This window comes from Polistes dominula, unplaced genomic scaffold (genome assembly GCF_049000335.1).
Source record: "Polistes dominula isolate Pdom_NZ unplaced genomic scaffold, Pdom_raw_medaka contig_22, whole genome shotgun sequence".
Lineage (NCBI taxonomy): Eukaryota > Metazoa > Arthropoda > Insecta > Hymenoptera > Vespidae > Polistes > Polistes dominula.
Window position 1 is genome coordinate 4117793 of NW_028300966.1, and position 24837 is coordinate 4142629.

General features: G+C 26.1%; 1 protein-coding gene across 9 annotated transcripts in view; it reads right to left on the reverse strand.

Annotated features, from left to right (window-relative positions):
- LOC107063695 (uncharacterized) overlaps positions 1–24837 on the reverse strand; it is a 128191-nt gene that overhangs the window by 14001 nt on the left and 89353 nt on the right. For all 9 annotated transcript variants that reach the window (XM_089173019.1, XM_015315679.2, XM_089173023.1 and 6 more), the window contains one exon: positions 14315–14528. In XM_089173019.1, the coding sequence (XP_089029145.1) occupies positions 14315–14528 (214 nt within the window). The remainder of the gene's footprint in view (positions 1–14314; positions 14529–24837) is intronic.

Genomic DNA, 24837 nt, shown 5'->3' on the forward strand with positions numbered 1-24837 from the left:
GAATGCACTTTGCATTAGAATTCGATATTTTCTGATGCACACTTACGGTTTTTGATAATCGATATTGTAGATATATTTGTTACTGTATTAACGTTTATTCTTCCCCCCACCCCTCGTGTCTTTTTCCTTTATAGGATGGTTAAACGTTATTCGCGTGTTTCGTACTATCACCATTATCATCGTTTTTACTATGTATAAATATTGTTTTTCATTTTTTTGCTTTTTTTTTAAACTCACAAAATTTCAAAGGGATCCTCAATTTACCCGAGCTATCGGTCCAAACTTTTAGAAATAATTTTTTATAATATACGTATACCGATTTTACGTTATCCGATACATGCACACATAAATACATACACATATCCAAAGCTATTAATTGCTTATCGCATCAAAAGTTTCCTCATCCTTCCCTCTTCTATTTTATCCGGGCACACAAAATTCTTTTTATCTGTCCCCTCTCGTAATGTGTACTCGATAATTTGAAAAGGTAGGAAGAAAGGGGTGGAAATAATAATAATAATAATAATAATAAAAACATGAGAACAAACGAAAAATATGAATAAAAAAAAAGGAAGTAAATAGAGAGAGAGAGAAATGAAAGAACGCGGAATGTAAAAGCTAATCGATAGACTCTTTCAAAAAAAAAGGTAGAATAAAGAGAAGTTTGAAGAAAAGCAAAGTTAGCTATGGTAAAAGGAATATGAAAAATTTTCTACAAGAGAAAACGCGGACCGAAATCGGTAAACTTTTCGCAACGATTTACGTTGTTCGCCCTAGCCTTTTTTCTCGTTCGAGAAAATTTCTTTCTCTCTCTCTCTCTCTCTCTCTCTCTCTTTCTCTTTCTCTTTCTTTCTTTGTCCTTTTTTCTCGTTACTTTTAAAGCCGCTTAAACTCGTTTATACATACTACGAATAATAGAGAATCTGAAAGCTTTTCGTATTTACACGTTGAATAGAACGCGACGAAGTATATATCGATGAATTACTTACGAGAAAGGTCTTATTTAACGTAAACAAAAGGAGAACAAGTTAAAGAGAGAGAGAGAGAGAGAAAATATTTTTTAGTATTAGACTTTTATTATTACATTTTTTAAACCTAAAAATATATAATACATGTAATGTATGTAAATTTGAATGTTACTTATTCACAAGTTGGTTTTATTTAACGTAAGCAAAAAAAAAAAAAAGAAAGAGTGAGAGAGAGAAAGAGAGAGAGAAAATATTTTCTATAATATTTTTTTATTTATTTTTTCAAATTTCCTTTTATTAATCCACTTTCAGCTAGATTAGACAAATGTTTTAAAAATACCTACATAAAACTAGTATTTTATAATCTAGTTAAAGAGTTCATTCTATCGATATAAAATTAACACTTGGCAGGCGGGTATACTTCGCCGTCAAGTTACTCGTGCAGCGAGCATTTTTTAGTGAATCGCTCGGGAGTTTGGTCAAAAATTTCTTGTATCTTATTTTTTGCGTCTTTGTCGAATTATATACTATATATACATTGAAAAATGCACAATTCATTATACACATAGCTAAGCGCTTTGTATACTTCACTGTGTGTTGTAATTATACATTACCCGTTATCCACCAAAAATTTACTAAATACGTATTTTTACGTGATCCGCGCTATAGTGACAGACTGCGAAAAACGTGAAAACACGTTGCCCACATGCCAAGTGTTAAAAGACAAAGTTGATAAGCTAGATTAATCGAACTTAGTATATAAAATACCCTGTGAATGCGAAAAATGCAATATAGGAATATAAAATTCAAAAAATGGATTGATCAACACAGAAATAATTGTAAATCTACTAACACGTTAAAAACTAATACCACTGCGTTAGCTGAACATCATTTTACAACAGGGCATAATTTTAAATTTGATATAGCAACTATTTTAAATGTTGAAGACATTAAAAGAAATATAAGCGAAATATATCATATTGTCGATAATAACACGGTTAATTTCAGAACTGACACAAACAAACTATAAACAGTTTATGTGTTTTGGAAAAAAATATATAATGTATGCTTAGCAATAGATAGAAGACTCGAAAACATTGATATGTTCGAGGTATAAATAAAAAATATTATATATTTAACGTTTCGAAGAACTATGTATTTTTGAGGTTATTTAATTTTTGTATTTTATAATTGCTGAAGAGGTCTTAATCAATAAGATCAAAACAATATGTTCTGATTTTTTTCGCCTGTCCTACTTCCCTATGATACAAAGTTTGTATATATTTTATTTTGTGGACATGAAAAATAACTAATTGAATATTTTTTAGCATTAGATTACGCTAAAATTTATTATTACATCTTTTAAACCTAAATATGTAATGATACTCGTATTAGATAGTATGTAAATTTGAATGTTACTTATTGGGTGATTCCAAAGTATAATACACGTGATATTTTATAAATATTGAACTAATTTTTACAAAAGAAATAAGGAAAAAAATAGTAATGTTAAATAAAAATTGATTTATATGAGTAAAATATAAATATATGGAAATAATGTATCAATCAATTCAAAAATATAGTTCAATGAGGTTTTATTCGAATTGTATCAATATAGTATAGTATTACTATAAAATTAGAGTGTTTAATTTATATATTAATAAAGTATTTAATATTTATTAAAATGTTGATATGTTGAAAGAAAAAAACATGATATAAATTTACAAATAATATATTGATTAAATTCAAGAATGTATGGTATAGTACAATTTACATTTGGATGTTAATATTGTAATATATATAGTATTGTATAATATTGTGGATCAATTTAGAAAAGAATAATAAACCAATTATTCTTAATAAATATTACAAACTTAGACATTAATTACTATCCATGCCAATAATTTCTATCTCTCTTTATATAGTATTATATGTATGTATAATCATTCTTCTTCTCTCACTTTATTTCATAAAAACAAATTTATAGAGGAATCTAATCAATGTGCACAGAACAGATAGAGAATAAAAGAAAGAAAGAGAATGCTATTAAATGAGAAAATTCGAAAGGATTAAATACAAAGATTGATGATAAATTAAAAGTATCGAGATACGTTGTGTTATAATACGAATGAAAGAAGAGAGAGAGAGAGAGAGAGAGAGAGAGAGAGAGAGAGAGAGAGAGAGAGAGAGAGAGAGAGGTATACGAGAAAATTATATGAAAAAAAAGAGAAAAACAATCGAAATTAAAAGAAAAAAGAAAAAGAAAAAGAAGTAGAAGAAGAAGAAGAAAATAAATGATAAAAATCTCTAAGGACGAATAAGAAAAGAATGTAAAAACAAAACAAAAAATAAAGAAAAAAGGGGGAATAAAAGAAAAGAATCAAATACTTGATTGAGATTAAAGAGAAAAAAGTATTATGCGATAAATCGTTGAAGATTAAAATATGATGATTTGAACGATGTGAGATCGGTATTATTGTATAACCGATAGCTCTGATCGACTTTATAAATGACACTGGAATAACGTTCTACTTGCATTGGTGTTTGTAAATTTTCGACTATATCGATGATACCTACAGGTGTATATTTGTATTAGTAGAGAGTAGAGTAGAGTACGGAGTACAGAGTGCAGAGTACATAGTACAGTAGAACCCGATCGATTTGTCTCGATACTTTATTACGAGAGAGAGAAAGAGAGAGAGTGAGTGAGTGAGAGAGAAAGGAAAAAAAGAGAGAGAGATAAAACAGAAAGAGTGAGATGGATCAAATGAAAAGTGAGATAGATGGAGATGAAATACAGAAAGGGAGACAGACAAACGGACATTGAGAGAGAGAGAGAAAGAGAGAGAGAGAGAGAGAAAGAAAGAGAGAGAGAAAGAGAGAGAGAGAAAGAGAGAGAGAGAGAAAGAGAGATAGAGATAGAGAGAGAGAACAAAATATGAAACATTATAACTTGATACTATTAGGTGGTTCGGAAAGTCGTTTCGTTTTTTGCTGACGCAATAATGGCATTAGTTGATGCAAACTGACAAATAGTAACACATGAGATCGATCGACCACTAGAAAGGTTTAGGTTTAACCTCGAAGCAAAAATTATCTTCATTTTTACAAAAGAAAAACGAAACGACTTTCTGAACTATCTAATATATTATTTTTCTTTTCCTCTCTTTCTGTCTCCCTCATTTAACAACTTTTCCTATATGTCCAACGGTATCGTTAAACCACGGATTTGTTTTTCCACATTGTATATATATAAACTTGAATATCTGTACATATTTGTATATCTTATATATATAGGGTGGTTATAGTGATGTTATTTTACAAAACTAAAAAGTAATAAATTTATTATATGCAAATATATTGAAGTTTTTTTGAATGCAATATTTTATTGTTTCGTATGGTCACGTGACAATATCATGTTAGGATTCCGTTAGGATTACGTTATTATTCTTATCCTTTTCCATTTTTTTTTTTATTATTGACACGTGAGAATATATTCTAATTTACTTCGTTGAGTTTTTAATTTGTATTAAATGTATATATGTGTTTGTTTGTGTATTGTTAGAAAATTAAATAAATTTATATTACCAAAACGATGCATAGTATACTAAATTATCTATCTACGAGTACAACAAAATTATATTACTATTTTATTAGATTTGCGTCAGAGAGAGAGAGAGAGAGAGAGAGAGAGAGAGAGATTGTATACAATTATTTATTCCATTCGTATGGTAACACGTGAAAATATATTATACAATAATTGACCATGTCCAGTTTTAAATGAGTATTATACGTATGTTGTTAGAGGTTATGTAATCGTTGCATCAAAGTTACATCAGAATTCTCGGTAAAGTAATTTGTGGTACACCCTATATACACATATATACTATATATATATATATATATATATATATATATATATATATATATATATATATATATATAAAGAAAATATATATTTATTTTATTCGTTCACTCGCTGGTAGACCAAAACTTTCAGCATAATAAATGTCCCGTCCATCTATCCATCTAGTTGTCTCTATCGGCTTGTACGTACGCATAGAAACGATGTTATAACATATATATATATATATAAAATAGATGTATGTACCTAGATATATATATATATATATATAGTATATAGAAGATCTATATGGATAAACGTAGAGTCAGATATTCACGTGTGTGTTGTATAGAACGTATGTATGCAAACATAGAGTTAATGAATGCCAAGGTTTATCAACGAGCTTGAGTAAGGTAGAAGATATCGGCTTGTGCAAGGCAATTAATCACGTAACTGTTAGAGAGAGAGAGAGAGAGAGAGAGAGAGAGAGAGAGAGAGAGAAATAGAAATAGAAATAGTCAAAAAGAGACAAAGATAGTTCAAACTATATTCCATATTTGGAATTTCATCGAACGAACGAACGAAAGGATTAATATTTGTTTGACTTCCTTTAGTAAAAGCTTTTAGAGAGATATAAAGAGAGAGAGAGAAACAGAGTGTGAAAAAGATAGAGAATCCCCGAATATTTTGTTTTATATCGACTAAAATGTAATAATTCTTAATGAAAATTGAAATTCATTTCCATTTCTATTTCTTTGTTTATCTCTCTCTCTCTTTCTCTGTCTTTTTGTCTTTTTTTTTTTTTGTATGTTTTTATCTTCGTTTCTTTTTGTTTATCTTTATTTTTCTAGTCGTTTTGTCGTTTTGCGTTTAAACACAACTTTCTGTAATAATTAAAAGTAAGTAGACCCTTGTGTTTGGAGTGTAACATTAATAATAGTAGGAGAAAACAAGTTTTATTGAGTGGAGGAAAGTGTGCTTAATGTTTGATAACAGAGAGAGAGAGAGAGAGAAAGAGAGAGAGAGAGAGAGAGAGAGAGAGAGAGAGAGAGAGAGACCGGTTAGAGTTCAGAATAGAACGTTAATTAGAACAGAAAGCTTCGAATGGTCCTCATTAAACGTATATCTTTGTTAAAACGATACGTATGCAGTGTCATACGTTTATTTATGCTTTGCAATATTATTTATCATTATTTATTTATTTGTCTTACGGTATTTTTCTTACTTTTTCAAATGGTATAACAAAGAGAATAGAGTAAAATGGTTCTTTTTTTTTTTTTGCAAATTATTGTTTCTCGCATCGTCTAATATCTTTTTTCTTATTTTTTAACACTAGATTTACGAACCAAGCCAATTTGACTCATTTCAAATTTTTTTTTGATTAAATATATATAAAATTTTAATATTATTTTTTAAAAATACATGTTGATTTTTAATATCATAATGAAATATGCGTAAATGATAATCCCTTTCCCTCTTCCCACTTCTTCATTCAAACAATGTTTGTAAGTTTTTAAAAAATAGTGAATAAAACATCCGTAAATCTAGTGGTAATGAATTATTTTTTGTTGTTTTCTTTTTTTAAGTAATTTTGTTGTTGTCGGTACACTTCGGTACCGGATATTCACGGAAGTTATTATTAACCATAAGTAATATCGATTTTAATTTACTTGCTGAATGTTCTGTTGATCCTTCCTATCCTCTTTGTTTTCTTTTTTCTTGTTTTTTATCTGCTTTTTTTTCAATGTAACCCGTTGTGTCATGGACAGAGAATTCGTTTCGAATGTTATTTCCGGTAGCATTTGGGAGAAACGTTCCAAAATGAAATTCCCTTTAACCGCATTTAGATCCTATCGTAGTCGACGAATGAAATCGGGCTTTTCTTTTCTTCGAATCTAATACCTACGTAAAATTGAAACAATTTTATGGGAATATACGAAATCAAAAAATAAGTACGAAAAATATGGGGGAAAAAAAAAGAAAGGAACGAAACGTTTTTATTCGGACTTCTATAAGTTTAGGAAGATTTAAAGGAAAATTAAATCTTGTGAATGAAATTTATCTTTATAAAAAAATATAAAGTAACAATAACGATAACATTTAATGAAAAAGAAACAAAAACATGTGTTACATAAAACGAGATACATAAAGTTTCTATTATAGACGATTTACAAAAATTAATTACCCTTTAATAGCGTTATTCCAATTTGTAATACAATTTACAAGACAATGTTTGTGGTTTTTTAATAAAAACAAAGAAAAATAATTAAATTCAGAATGTTATGTTAAATAATTTTTATTATTTTCGATTCCAATTAAAAAGTTTCTTATCAAAGAAATGTTTTGTTTTGGTTGAAAAAAAAAAGGAAAAATGATTCATTTTTATTAAAATCATCTTTCGATCCCAGTTAAAAATTTTATCATCAACTAAATATTTTTCTTCATGATCAAATTCTGTAAATTATCTATTATACTTTACTCACTATAAAAATTGTTTTTATTCTTAATTATTATAATAAGTGAACGCGATGACGATAATAATTAGGTTAACGTGACACAAAGGGAAAAGAAGAAGATGGGATGTTCAATAGGTATACGACAGCGTAATAGATCGTTATCGATTATTTTCACAAACTTGATTACGATAGGTCGGTAGAAAATAGCTTTTGTCATCTTTTATGGGAGAATGATTTGTGGCAAGAAAAAAAGAGTTAAAAGCAAAGGTTATCCTAGGACATACAAAAATTCGATCGCAGTTATGGTACACGTTTATGATAGGAACAGGTTGTTCACACATTTGAGAAAACAATCTTTGAAATTCAGAAGAACGTGAGGTTTAATCTTGAAAGAGCAAAGTAAGGTGAAGAAACGAAAAGGAAAGGAGTCAAAATATTCAAGCTTCGTACGTTGGGTGGTTAGTTGGTTGGTTTGTACGTGAGATCGAAAGGTGATATATTTGTTGAGCCATGAATTTTTACGATTTTTACCGGTTTGCGGTCGTTACTTAAATTCTACGTCAGCGGCATTTCCTGTTAGATTTTTCCACGACAAATAGGAAGAGAAAGAAAGAAAGAAAGAAAGAGAGACGAACACATACAAACACGCACAAATATACACACATACATATACACGAGCATAGAAAATGTGTAAGGTAAAGTATCAAAAGCATTGTGTTAGAGAATGGTGAGAATCTCGAGGCTTGAAGGAATTTTAAGTTAACCTCATGGTCGTTGACCGAGCATAAGAGGATCGGGATTGTAGAGTTTGTTGGATATAGGAAAGGAGAAAGGAGAGATTGGCGGTGGATTGGGTATAGGGGTGGGTTAAGGGTCGCGAAGCTTGAGAAAGGGTGACACACACGTTCATGGCAGAAGGTTATAGGATCAGGTGTGACGAAGCAAGGTAAACACCAAGTCGACACCTTATGACGGCCTTTGACACGCTTTTACCTTTAGAGAAAGAGAGTTAAGAGAGAGAGAGAGAGAGAGAGAAATCCTTCCTGTTCTGTCACGACCAAATGCGAACGAGCCGTCGTTGTCATCCTATCGAAAGATTTGGATCCGAGCTTAAACGTGTCGAATACTATGTTTGCTTGGAAAAGGGCCACGTCTCGTTGTTGCCAAGTACCGTCACTAACATAAGCTACTTTCGATGTTAGAGGGTCTATGATATATATATATATATATATATATATATATATATATATATATACATATATATGTTAGAGGTGTATATGTAAGTTTGTATATATATTCTAGAATGTTTCGTCTATGCGTTGCTGTGGCTTTGTTATAAATTATTGATTTAATATAATTCAAAACTATTTAATGCAGTCAAAATTATATTCAATAATAATTTCTGGGTATTCAAATAAGGCATAAAACAGAATAAAATTTTTAATATAAAAATAACTATAATATAATATATTATAATATAATATAATAATAATATAATATAATATATAATAATATAATATAATAATAATATAATATAATATATAGTATAATATAATATATAATATATAATATAATAAATAATATATATAATATAAAATAATAGATAAATAACAACGCACAAAATAATACCATGAAAAGAAAGCAATACATAAAATAATTGTACTCGAAAAAATATTAAATGTAAGATTAGTTATGTTATATGTAAATCTGAAAAAAACGTGAAATAATTGAATTGTAATACAGCGACATCTATTGAAAACTTGCAGTACCTAGATAAATTAGCAAGAAAAATAAAAAATAATAGCAATAAAAACTATCCTATGCACTTAGTTGAAGAAAATAACACGAAATAACAAAATTTTTATTAAAATACGTTCAGTAATTTCGAAGTTTATTAGAAACCAACAATGTAATACTGGATTTTCATATATAAAGATATATGTAGATGTTAAAGATGTATATGTTAGCGTTTATGTATTTCTCGTATGTGTAGAGAAATTTTTGATAAAAATTATTCATGATTTTTTTTAAATTTATTTTCTTTTTTGATCACGTATATATATATATATATATATATATATATGTATATGTCAGAGGTGTATTTGTAAGCGTTTGTATATTTTTCGTAAGTATATGTGAAAATCTTTTGATAACAATTATTCATAATTTTTTTTAATTTATTTTATTTTTTTTATTTTTGATCACGTATTCATTTTATAACTCGAATTCATTTTCTCACGAATGACGATGATTAAAATTTCTTTTTTTTCTAGCGAGGGTTAGGTCGTTTGTAACAAAAAGTTGTAAAACAATGTGTGATCAAGTATTTTGAAATAAAATATTATATAATATATGTATTTATAATAAGATATAAATTGTTAACTTTTCTAACAATGTTAGTAAAATTAGATTATTTATCGAAATGAAAAGATTATTATGAAAATATTATATCTAGCGAAGTTAATATGTTTAAATGTGCACTCCATTTGTTGCAAACATCAAACTAATATTAAATTCCTACTTCACGTGCCTTAGTAATTTCACAATTAGGAGTTTCTCGTAACATTATTGGTTATATGATTTAAGCGAAGTATTCAATATTAAATTTGTTTCATAATACTTCATACACTTTTTATATAATCCTATACAAAAAAGAAAAAAAAATATTCCAATGATGATAAACCAAATGTTAACAACGAGATAAATGATCGCGAGTGAATTAAAATTAAACAGAAACTATGATCAAATTTTATTTCGATTATGTAATATTAAATTTTCCAGCTACTAACGAATTCAATAGGATAATTCAAGAATAAATTCGTAGAAATTCTTTAGACAAATAAAAAGAAAAAAAAAGAAAAGAAAAGAAAAAAAAAGAAAAGAAAAGAAGAAAAAAATCTTTGGAAAAGTTGTAAAAGTCGTAAAAATAGTTCGCATTTTACAAAACAAAGTAAATTACAAAACGAGTGTGATACGTATGTGAAACATGGCAGTGAATTCAAAAGTTGAAAATAAAATAAAATAAAATAAAAAAAGAATGAAAATTCAAATAGAGAAAAGAAGATAAAGTAGAAATAAAAAAAGAAAGAAAGAAAGAAAGAAAGAAAGTAGGAAAGAAAAAGTAGAAGAAGAAGAAGAAGAAGGGGTAGTAAGTAAGTAGAAGAAAAAGGAAGATTTAAAATAAATCGGCCCAGGTCGATGGGAATCTAAATGCAAATATCTACGCGAGAATAAATTCGTGTAAACGGGGGAAAGAGTAGTGGTGGTGGTGGCAGTGGCAGTGCACCCTTAAAAGAAGTAAAAGTAGAAGCGAAAGAAGAAGGAAAAAAAAAGGAAAAACAAGAAGAAGAAGATTTGCGTGTTGTAATACTAGGCTGTAAAAGTAAAATGCTAAGAATTTTTATATATTACATATACATATATATATATATATATATTTATAATATAATATTAAATTATATATATATATAATATATATAATATATATATATATAAATATATATATTATATATTTAATTATATATATATTATTATATTATATATATTATATATATATATATATATATTATTATATTATATATATTAATTATATATATATTATATATATTATATATATATATATATATATATATATATATATATATATATATATATATAATATATATAAATATATATATATATTTATAATATAATTTAATATTATATTATAATTTAGTAAACAATTTATATTACATATTATAATTTTATAATTAAATAATCTTTTTAAATTTTATTATTTTAATAATTTATTATAATTAATAAATAATTTATATATAATATTATATTATATATATATATATATATATATATATATTTATATTTATAATGTTCATCTAACTAAAGTAATTTGTTTTTATCGTTGAAATTTTTATATAAAAATTGTAGATGAATATTAAAAATATAAATAAATAAATAATACATACATCGGATTTGTATTTATCATAAAGTGTAGTAATATTATACGGTAACTGGTAGTTTTATTCTTTTCTCCGGTAAACAATATTTTTTTCAAAACCTTTTTCTCTCTTCGTTTATTATTAATTTATTCGGCAAAGAGACCCTAACAAGGTTCGGTATAAATAAAATATAAAAATCGAATAAATTTGTTGGAAAATGTTGTAGTAAATTTTAAGGATGTAAATAAGAATAAAAAAAAAATAAAAAAACTATTGAAAAAATCATATTCCTGGAAAAATCCATTAACTATAAAGTATATTGTATTCTACGTAAACCGAAATATCATTTTTAAAATCCAAAATGAAACGCTATTTCTGTATTTTATTTAAATACGTTTCTTTTCAATTGAAACGTTGATATTTTTAATACATCGAACAAACAAACAAACAAACAAATAAATAAATAAATAAATAAATAATAATAATAATAATAATATTCAGAAATTTGTTGGAAAATGAGGTAGTAAATTTCAAGGATGCGAAAAAAAGAAAAAAACTATTGAAAAAATCATATTCTTGGAAAAATACATTAAATATAAAGTGTATTGCATTCTAAACTAAATTAAACCGAAATATGATTTTGAAAACCAAAAAATAAAACGCGATTCCTGTATTTTATTCAAATAAGTTTCTTTTCAATTGAAACGTTGATATCTTTAATAAAAAGAACAAATAAACAAACAAATAAATAAATAATAATAATAAATAGCGTATACGAATTATATTAATCGAAATAAACTGATTTCTGCTTTCCGAAGCAAGATTTAATTTTTTTTTTCTTTTCTTTTCTTAAACGATTCCGGAGGGTTTCCTTTAAAAATTAAAATGAAGCATTGAAAATATAAAAGGAATGCATGAACGGCTTAAGGGGGTGGAGGTGGGGAAAGGGAGGGGGTGCATGGGTGGGTCGTTTCCTTGGTTTGAAGTAGGTTGAAAAAAGGAAATGCAAACACGAGTTGGATGATCGCGCATAGCCTTTCCATAAACTGGACGAAAAAAAAATCATCAAAAGGCAGCAGGGTTGAGAAGTACGAATAAAGTTCAAGCCGTTTTGCCCGAAGGCTACAGATACTACTACTACTACTTGTTGTTCTACAAAGAAAGAAAAGAAAAGAAGAGTAGAAAACGAGGAAACAACGACGAACGACGAACGACGAACGAGCAAGTGAATGAATGAGTAAGTGAAGAGAAGAACGTGTATATATATATATATATATATATATGTGTGTGTGTGTGTGTGTGTATGAATGAGTACATACACGAGAAAAGAAAAAAAGGCGAAGAACTTTTACTCCTTCTTACGTTAGAGTAAAAGGAAAAAAATTGGACAAGTAAAATAGAAAAAAATAAAAAATGCATTTCACGAAAATGAAGCATGATCTTTATCCTTTTAATCTCTTCTAATAATTTTCTTTTCTTTTCTTTTTTTTCTATAAAAAATAATTTAACGTGTCGTTAATTAAAGTACCGAAAAAGATTAAATCTTTGAATTTAGAAAAAATTTGTATTAAGATTATTATATATTTCATGGTTAAAGTATAATTCTAATAATGTTCGAATTTATTTTTATTTTGTAAGAAATTATTGTTAAAATTAATTATTTAATTAGAATTTTAGAAATTTTATTTGGTCATTGTTCGTTCAGTGACAATTAATTCATTCTCTTTGTTTTCTATAAAAAATATTTTAACGTGTCGTTAATTAAAGTACCGAAAAAGATTAAATCTTTGAATTTAGAAAACATTTGTATTAAAATTATTATATATTTCATGATTGAAGTATAATTTTAATAATGCTCGATTTTATTTTTATTTTGTAAGAAATTATTGTTAAAATGATATAATTAAATAAAATTTTAGAAATCTTATTGAATTGTATTTCGTTCAATAAAAATGAATTCATTTGTTATACGTTTGTCATTTAAAAAATTAAGACGATTAGGATTGTGCGATTTTGGGTTTAATAATCTTTGAAAAAGAAGAAAAAAAAGAGAGACTTAGAGAGAGAGGATTAGTCTTTTAACGAAATTGCTTCTCCAGCATGATCTCTCAAAGATTAATCCTTTTCTTCTTGAGACAGACTCAATTAAAATGATTTTATCCTTTTTTATTTTTTTTTATTTGTGGTCTTTTAACGATCACAATTCATCCTCTCTTACTCATTCTCTCTCTCTCTCTTTCTATTTTTAAAAAGTCGAATATTACGATTTAATTGTTAGAGAATGTTTAACAGGAAAGGATTGGAAAAGATTCGTCCGACGATCAAAATTCAACGTAATCGACTTGATAATTGCTATGAGTAGGAAACTCAGAAAGTTAATTGCACCAAAACAGGAGATTAAAACACTTGACGAACTATTAAAGGTACATACGTAATTATCTACCATTTCCGGTCGACGGAATGTTGCAGTCTCATTTTAAAAAAACACACACACACACACACATACATTGAAGAATGCGAACAATTTTTCCCCTTTTTCTTTTTTTTTTTTTTACCTTTTTTTGGGTCTTTTTTTACTAATTAATTTTCTCGAAAATATAGCGAGACAAAAAGCGAAAAAGTACTAATTTAAAATTCCAACATTTTTTCAGTATTTTTTTACCAATTAATTTTCGATTTTCATTCGAATTAATAAGGACTAACTATAAAATAAAAATATAAAGAAATATAAAGGGGGCGAGGATAACGATGACGAGAAATTAAAAAAGAAAATTTAATTTAATCCCTTTTTGAAACTCGATTCTTTTATCTTTTCGGTAGGGATTTAAAATAAAAAAATTAAAATAACAAAAAGAAAACACAAATTACGTAACGTGAAAATTATAGTGATAAAATTCAAAAAGAATACAAATTATTAATTAAAATTTTAATTCTATCGAATATGAAGAAAATAATGAAACTTTTGTGTTAAATATATAAAAAAATAAAAAAAAAAAAAGATTTTGATTTAACACATAAGTATTTCAAAATTTCATTATAAAATCCTGAAGATGATTTAATCGAATTAATTAATTATATAATTAATTACGAATGATTAACGATCATGCTTACCGACAACTTCGAGATATAAAAATATACTCGTAGGTGGATGAGTTGAGACCTGACATTGGTAAAGTCCAGCATCCCTTCCCTGTACGTATTTTATTTGCAATGTCCAATCTTCGCTGTGATGAAAATGTATCGCTTGAAATCGTTCATCGTTGGCGTACGTTATCATGCCAACCGTCAGTAATTCCTGTACAGTCTTACGTTTGATCCATGACACCTGAAACAGTTAAAAATAAAAGATAGGAAAATAAAAAAATAAAAAAGAAAAAAAAAGGAAATCTCGTTAGTATGGTAAACCACAGATCCGATCAACTATCAGAAATCGATTCTTTCTAACAGCATTATATATTTGTGTATGTACTATACGTGTGAGTAGACACACTTATTTTGCATGTGATACGTGGTAGAGAGTGCGATGTTTTTAAAAGTAACGTGTGTATAAAAGGTATTTCGGTGACGTGTAAAAAAAGATAGTGATTCGTTTCCAATGACAGTATTTTCCTACAATACATTCTCCTCTCTTTCTATTTTTCCTTTTTCTTCTTATTCAAACAAATAATAAACTTTTACGATTTCCGTAACGTAAATAAATACCTAAACGTAATATCGTATATCAATTCACTCGTTGAAATCCTGTTTGTCTCACATTTAACAACATCCCGACGTGGTAATCTTGTATATATATATAATGTTTTAGATACCAGACAAGATCGCATATTATACTTTAACTGCAAAAACCGATTTTGGCATTTGATCCTTCCTATTTTATTTCAACCTCTCTCTCTCTTTTTCTCTCTTTTACTCATCCGTTTTTCTCTCCCACTATAGTATACTGTTAGCAGACATCGATTACGTAGGAACAGTATGTATGTGCGCTTGCGTAAGTACATTGCATGTTGGCCAGTATTCACTGACACGTTCTTGATATACTGGAATTTAATAAAGACAAAGTAGATTACTGAAAGAGAGAGAGAGAGAGAGAGAGAGAGAGAGAGAGAGAGGGAGAGAGAAAGGCAAAAAAACACCGAGTACATTTCATTTAACGTTTGACCCAAACTAGAAATTGATCTAAGATTCTCTTTGGTTCGTTATGTCCTTTCAACATACACGCATTAATGCTATTTTAAATGATCTTTCGAGTAACGATCCTCCCACTAATCCCTCCTCCTACCCATTAACCCTTTCCCACCCTCTTTACCACTCTACTACCATCACTGATATATTATAGGTTAGTATAATACTGAAAGTTTATTAGTCATCCTTTCAAAATGTACATATTAGACATTGATCTACTTCGTATTATGTATTCTAAGCAGCTTTGATATTACCGAGCAGTTAGGTTACGTACATATGCTTCTGATCGTTACCGAAGAGAATTGATTATGGTTACAAGCACGGGGGATACCTACTTGCTTTCTGGATGTTAACCAGGGTAAACAACTAACTAAACACCTGTCGATAACATATAATTATTATCGAAATTGAACGTTTAACTAACAAGCCTTTAAATCGAGATTCAAAGGGTACCCCCTTTCTCCTCACTCTTCAATTTAGTTCTCGCTTTAATTAACCTTATTTTTATGTTTTTTTTAGTTACAAATTACTAATTATTTTCGTTTAATTGACTCTATCTATCTCTCTCTCTCTCTCTCACTCTTGTACTCTTGTGGCGTTTGGTTTAATTTCTTATAGGATTTGACTAATTTTAGAATCGTTCAACTTTCATTTGCATTACTGTGATTCAATTTTTATTTATTTATTACAACTTATTATTTTTGTTTTTTGTTTTGTTTTATTTGTTCGTTTTTTTTTCTATTTACTCGTCGAGGGATTTGTAATAAACCTTTGCATAGTGACCCAGCCTCCCCCTCCTACTCTTCCTACCCATAAGGGTAGTTGAAAAAAGTTATTATCCTCGAACAAAAGGAAATGTTTTATTTCCTTTAAAATAAAAGTTATTTAAATCGAAAATAAAAAAAAAGAAGAAAAGTAAAGAATTGTTTCAATCCGATTTAATTTACAATTCGTAGACAATTTTTGGTAAAAATAAATTATAATAATAATAATAAAATTTTGGTAAAAAAACATTTTAATAATAATATATTATAATAATAATTATAAAACAAATTACAATAATATAGTACAAATAATATAAATAATAATAATATAATTATAATAATAAAAAAATTATAATAATAATAAATAAATTATAATATATAATAATATAATATAATAATAATAAATTTAAAATAATAATAATAATAATAATAATAATAATAATATGATATAAAATTGTAATAATAACAAGATTTGTTTGAATTAATATTTAAATTTTTTCAAATCCATATTTCTGTACATACGAATAATTGTCAAGGTCAAATGATTGATGTGATACCTACCACGTCGGTTTGTATGCGAATAACAACAAACCGACTTGCTTAAAATTATTTTGACATTTTTTTGTTTGTTATAAGTAACGTTTCACTAAACTGCATTATTATATCTAAAAATAGATGTAACTTTTTAGTCATCAAAATTGTACGCGCACGGTTAGCGCATAATTACTTTGGTATTTAAAAATAGCCTGAATTTCACATCGGACTTTAATCTTGTAGCAGTTTTTTTTTGTCTTTTTTTTTCGTCTCGTTTCACCGTCCTTGTTCTCTTTTTCCAGTCCCTTTTTTTGCTTTCTTTTTTTAATTCCCTTTCCTTTCTTCTTTCTTTTGTTTCACACCCTATGCCCTTTTTTTTTTATTTTCAACGCGTATTTCTAAAAGAAGAATACGTTTTTATCGTATTTTCTTTTTTTTTTTTTATTTAAAATAAAATCCTTTGAAAGATTTTCCTTTCTATTATCTGCAAGGATTAAAACAAGAATTAGGGTGGAATGTAGGTGAGAGGGAGGAGAAGGAGGAGGAGGAGGTAGAGGAGGAGGTTAGTTTATTTCGCGTAGATTGCATATAAATTATCAAAATTATGATCTATTTACCCATAGTTTAATGTAACCATGAGTAAGCGAATTATAATTTTAAGATAAAGAAGAAGCAATAGGTATGTTTGAGAAGTTAAGGGGGGACCGGCTAGACCCTTTGGAAAGCCCTTATACTTGGTGGTCGTCTGGTCGAAGCTTGATAACGGTAAATGACTATTATTCCTCGATAATGGTAACATTGTCGCGAACATTGCCATAACCGGAAGCGTAGCAATGCTTTATGATACCATTGATACTATTATCTTTGACTGTACGATAAGGATTATTTACTAGTCGTTTGATCAGGCACAGATTACACACAAGAGTAAATATTTTATTACGTTATACCAGTGCTGAGTAAGTTTATTGTAAAATCGAATTTATCTTTCTACCTCTCTTCCTGTCTTTCTCTTTCTATGGGGGTTAAATTGTTCCTGTTACTTTTAATGGTATATATCAATAAATTAATATTATATTTTTATTTTATTTTCTTCTTCATTAATATGGAGTACATTAAAATATTATTTTCATTTATTGTTTTATTTCTTTTTTTAATTTTAAAATTTTTTCTTTTTGTTTTTTTTTTCGACATTTAATTTTGTTTTTCTACTAAAAGAAATCTAATTAAATAAATATAAATATTTTTAAACGTATTTAATGACCTTAGTTTAATTATATATTATATATAATTATTTTAATATTATTAAATTAATATATTTAATTTAATATTATATAATATATGTATATAATTAATTTAATATTATAAATTATACATTGGACAATTTTTCAAATAAATATAATTAACAATTTATTTAGATTTTCTTGGTCTTTTAAATAATTTACAAATAGTATATTTTTCAGAATTAGAATAATATCTTACATATAAACATCCTCTGTAACCATAACGGTGAAGTTTACGGCAATCGAAAACTATATTTTTTAAAATAAACAGCGTTGTTGCAACTCAGCAGTTGCGTAGTGTTAAACAAAGCAATAATGGGTCCTTGTATGGTAATATAGTGTGAAATAATTGATAAACTCATTTTTTTTTAAATTTTAACTTATGTTAGACCACTTTTGTAATAATGGTCAATTTTTTCATAATTATGTGTTCATTTTTATATAAAAGTTGATACTTTCATTTCATTTTTTGATTTCAATTTACATAAATATTTTTGTAACCACATACAAAATATATGGACGCGTCAATGTTTGTTCATATAAATCATAAGAAAAAGATTTACGAGATTGATGTAAAAATTTTACTCGAATGAAAAAAAAAAAACCAGAGTCGTATAAATAAATAAATTCCAAAAAATTCAATTTCTACTCAAACTTATTGAATTAAATCGATATTACAAACTTGAAATGAATTTCAAGTTAAGGGTAAAAATGGAAAAGAAAAAGAAAATAAAAATCGGTCCAAATTTTACATTCGATTTGAGTAAAATCAAGTTCTGCATAAATAACACGAAAATTCAATTTGACGAAACTTGTCGAATTAATTCTATTACGAACTTCCAATAAAAAATTTAGTGTAAAAGAAAAATAAAAAAGAAAGAAGCGTGATTTTCATTCGATTTGAGTAAAACCAAGTCTCATAAATAACATGGGGGGGGGGCGGGGGAATTTTAATTTGAAGGTAATATTTCACGTAAGATTTAGAATGAATTTTTTTTTATTTTTTTTTTTATTTCTCATGGTTGATATCGTGAATACGTCAGAAACGAATGAACAAATGAATGAATGAATGAACGAAGGAACGAATAGATTTCTTCTAGGTTTTACTACATCGTAAAAGAAAAAAAGGACGAAACGTTTATCCCACGATCACGGAAGGTTTGTGATAGGTATACTACAAGAACGAGTGTGGGAGAAATTTCGTTATCAGTTTGTAATACTCTGTCCTTTTCTAAAGCATCACGCTCAATTTCGAGAGGGACGAAATTCTGTTGCAATCAAACCGTGTGCCAGGATCAATCGATAGCTGCCTCAGCTGATGGTGTTTCTTGTCAGCTTTCCCATTCGTGAAGGGATCAAACCAGCGAATCTTCGATAGTGTTACGAAAGCGTTATTGACGTTTACCGATTACGAACATTTTACTGAAGTCCTGTGTTAGTCATCGATCGTTTTAGACAGTTTCCTAGATATTTATCATTGTTAAATGTTCAAATTGAAACTAGATATATATCTACATATAGAATTCTAACACCACTCTAGATTAAATATATTCAATAATTTTCTGTATTATTAGATATTATTAAATAATTTTTTTTTAATTAGTTTTATCGCGTATTTTTTCGTGTATCAATATAATAATGCTATTATTATGTTATATTGTTTTAATATACTATATACGATTCTAAAACCGATCGATAAAATATATACAATAATTTTCTTTATTACTAGATGTTATTAAAAAATTCTTTTTTTTTTTAATTAGTTTGATTAGTTTTATTTCTTCGCGAATGGTAATAATCTTATTATTTATATTTATTTATTGATATTTATTTATTGATGTAATATTATTATTATGTTATACCGTTTTAATATACTATATACGATTCTAATACCAATTAATTAAATATATCCAATAATTTTCTTTATTACTAGATGTTATTAAATAATTTTTTAATTTTTTAATTAGTTTAAATGCGTATTTTTCGCGTATGGTAATCTTATTATCGATATTACAATTTTATTATTATATTATATTGTTTTAATATATATAGAATTCTAACTAGTAGAATATTATTATATTATATTATATATTTATTTATTACATATTATTATTATATTATATTATATTGTTTTTATATATATAGAATTCTAATTTAATCGCGTATTTCTTCACGTATGGTAATAATCTTATTATCAATATTACAATATTATTATTATATTATATTACTTTAATAAAAGTTTATATTGTCATTAGGAGTAAGTACTTTTTAAATCAATTTAATTTTGTTACATTTACGAGATAAAACATCGTTGTGTGCCTTTTCTTACAAAAAAAAAAAAAAAAAAACAAATAAAAATTATTTAATTTAAATATTAGTAAATGATTAGAGATTGTATATACATATATATATATATATATATATATACGATTTTTATATATGCTTTTCCTAGATTATTATAATTTTTAAATAATACAAATAATAAATAATATATCCAACTATTTTTATATAATTTTAACGCGAAAACATTTAACACGGTGTATAACAAATTACTAAACTAACAATTATTTAAATAATTTTACAATTCAATTAAATCCGACCCAAAAAATAATAAATCATACAAAACAAACAATTTTCTAACAATACAATCCTATCGACTATAAAAAAAAATAAAGGAAATTTTGGAAATTTAATTTTCAATCAGTTCGAAAAAAATCGAATCAAAAATATACGTACGCACACACGCGTACGCCATATGTTTTCGTACTTTATCGAAGTACATATATTTTTACGTACCCACATTTTGCACATGTCTATCAAATAGTAGTAGGGGAGTATTCGATGCTCGTCGATCATTGTTAACGTTCAATGATACTCGAGTATTGTCGATGTGAAGTGATTATTAACACCTACGTTCTCTATAATCAAAATGATCGATATCCGTTCACTCATTTACACACACACACACACACATACACACAAATATATATATACACATAAATATATATGCATAAATATATATACATAAATATATATATATTCGAATATCTATATAGATATATGTATATATTTTGAGTGTATGTATACTAAATGCACATACAAGTGTACTTGACAGCATCAGAGTTGCCTGTTAACGATAATCCATGTAACGCAATTATTTCTACAGTCAAGAATGTACGATTGACTTCAACGAGCACACTAAATCGTTAACAATGATGTAACGAGTCACTGTGGTTCAAAACGAGTTTGGCGAGAAATCAAACACTTGTCTATATTGCCTTAACGATACATATAACTACTATCATATGTCATGATATATTTTCTTGTTAACATTACAAAAAAAAAAAAAGAATCATATAGTATTCTTCTATACATTTCATTTTCATTCTCGTATAATACTATCTATGATAATTCTTTTCCATTTTTGTTGTTGTTACTTTTTTTGACATTATTTGAAAAATAATTTATCGTTCGATCAATATTGTATTTAATATATACATTTATTTTGTTAATATTAAAATGTTTACTATTAAAATATTGTTAATATTTAAAACAATGTTAATATTTAAATATTTTGTCAATAATTTATATCTTTTTGCTTAAATATTATGTAATTTGTAATTTTAATGTAATAAAATAAAATAAATGAATTTTTCGTTTTATAATTTATTATGAGATTTAATTGTTCTTATGTCTTTATCTTTCGTAATTGCTTTTTTCTTTTTTATTATTATTTTTAACTTAAATTATTTTTGTCATTATTTGAACAATAATTTATCGTTCGATCATGGCATTTAATATATATATTTATTTTGCAAATATTAACTTAAAAATGCTTATAATAGAATATTATTGTGATGATTAATTAGTTTTTATAAAATTATTTCTGTTTTTTAGATTTTTTGTTGTTTAAATATTGCGTAATTTGTAATATGTAATTTTATATATAATAAAATAAAATAATTGAATTTTTCCTTTATTAATTTGTTATGAGATTTAATTATTTTTTTTCTTTATCTTTCGTAATTATCTATTTTTCTCTTTCAATACATTTTACTTGTTTAAACAATATTAATATATAATAATTTAAATTTATCATATGACAAGAAATATTATTGTCCAATGAATTAAATTTAACTCTTCAAACATAAGAAAAAGGAAAAAAATTTAAATAAATCGAAAAAAAAGAAAAGAAAAGTAAAGAAATGAAGTAATTTATGGATTGTCAGTATTGATGAAATGCAAATCATGTACTAGATTTATCTGTGGAAAGAATAGCTAGCTGGTTTTCACAACTCTTTCAAATTCAATTGATATGGAAAGACAATAGGATGATTGTGTCGCAATGTGATTTCGTTACGTGACATTCATTCATCCGCGTGAAAATATCGATTAATAATTTACTTATACATGTTGCACACCCGAAAGAGAAAAAAAATTGAACTGTGTAATTTGACCAATTGAAAATTTGATTGCTTTTAAATTTCTACTATGCTATCAAAAAATGATAGGGATAATTTATATATGTTTTTTTTTTTAAACTTTTTCTTTTTTTTAAAGGGGAAGGGGTTAAAGTTAATTCGTACAAAAAAAGGCATGTTTTTGTGAATATTTTGTGACGACACAGTTAAAATCTCTTTATTAAAATCAATGGTACATTAAAGTACGACATTCGAAGAATATTGTATAGAATTTTCACGAAGAAATATTAAAAAGTTAGCCGATTTTTTTTCGCAAAAAATCGCGTTTTTCTTTTTAAAGTGTTCCAAAAAAGTGAAAAATTGAAATTTCGAAAAACCCTCCCAGCGTTACCTGGGGAAAACTATTATCTAACAAATGAACTTGAAATGATTTTTTGATTTCAGATGATCAAGTACCAAGTTATGAGGGGCCCCGCAATTCTACTTTTTCCCTGAGACACGTCCGAATAATTGCTGCCATTGCCGTATTTTTTAATATTTCTTCGTGAAAATTTTATACAATATTCTTCGAATGTCATACTTTAATATACCATTGGGTTTAATAAAGAGATTTTAACTGTGTCGTCACAAAAAATTCACAAAAACATGCCTTTTTTGTACGAATTAACCTTACCCTCCCTTAATCTATATATAATATATATATGTATATATGTACCGTTCTTTTCATTTTCATTCTTATGCATATGATTTTTAATAAGTAAAAATATAAATTTCATCAAGGTTTCGTATCACGCGTTGTTTATTTTTTACTATTGCAAAAAAAATAAATACTACGAATAAAAATGATTATTTTGTTTATAAAAATCGTGATTATTTATAAGTAAAGTGCTTGATAATTATGACAATTGATTAAATTCTAATTAATACGAAATACTTTTAAATAAAGTTTTCTTTTAATATAACAAATTCGAATTTTGACGTGATTAATATTTAAATAATAAAAAAATGATATAATAATAAAAAATAAAATTATTGAAATTTAAATATTAGTAAAATATTAAAATATTAGTAAAAATTTTAATTGAATGAATATAATTTCTTAATTTATGACATGGAATTAAATAAAAGAAAAAAAATAGAAAAGATAGTAGAAAATATAATGCACAATGGTACGTTGAAACTTGGCAAGAAGCGCTATCAAGCATACTAATCCGTAGATCGTGCTACGTTGAACGATAATATGTCCTGAAGCCAGAATTGACCACGAAGCCGGATATGGAATGGGATGGGGGTTGGTCGTCGTGGTGTGTCTTCACCGATAAGATCACGTTTAAGTAATCTTGTATTATGCTTCTTAACCTTTTTTCTTTTTTTTCTTTCCCCTCTTTTTTTATCTTTATCATTCTAGGTGCTTCAATTAGTATCTTGCAATCTTTGATATTTTATTATGATTATCGATTTTTTATTTTATTTTTTTTTAACGAGGATACGCATTTATAAAAAAAATAAAATTTGCGAGAACGTTCAAAAAAGAAAAATAATAATAAGAAAAATTTTTAGTTTCCAAAATACGATTTGAAATTTTATTTGTATTACAAGCTTATCTGTTGACAATCAAAATTGTGTGAACATAAGAAGAAGAAAAATTAATGGGTTCTGAAAAATAAAGTGAATTTTAGAATCTTTATAAAGATAATCGATTAAGAAATTATTTATCTACGAGTTAATGTATTAACTAACAATCAAAATAGTGTAAAGTTAATAAGAAGAATAAAAATAAGAATAAGAATAAAAAGAAAAATTAATGGGTTCTGAAAAATGAAGTGAATTTTAGTGTCTTTCATAAATATCATCGATTAAGAAATTATTTGTTTTATGAGAAAAAGCATTTACAATAAAAATTATGTAAAAATAATAATAAGAAGAAAATGGTTTCAATTTTATAATTTATAGATAAATTTTCAAATCTTCATTAAGATCATCGATTAAAAAATTATTTGTCCAATAAATTAACGTATTAAGTAACAATTAAAAAAGCGTGAAGATTATAAGAAAAAAAAGAAGAAGAATAAGAATAAAAATAAGAATAAGAATAAGAATAAGAATAAGAATAAGAATAAGAATAAGAATAAAAATAAGAAGAAGAAGAATAAGGATAAGGATAAGGATAAAAGTAAGAATAAGAAGAAGAAAAATTAATGGGTTCTGAAAAATGAAGTGCATTTTAGAATCCTCCATAAATATCATCGATTAAGAAATTATTTGTCTTATGAGAAAAAGTGTTTACAATAAAAATAGTGTAAAAATAATAAAAAGAAGAAAATGGTTTAAATTTTATAATTTATAGATAAATTTTTACATCTTTATTAAGATCATAGATTAAGAAATTATTTGTTCTATGAATTAACGTATCAACTATCAATCAAAATAGCGTGAAGATAATAAGAAAAATG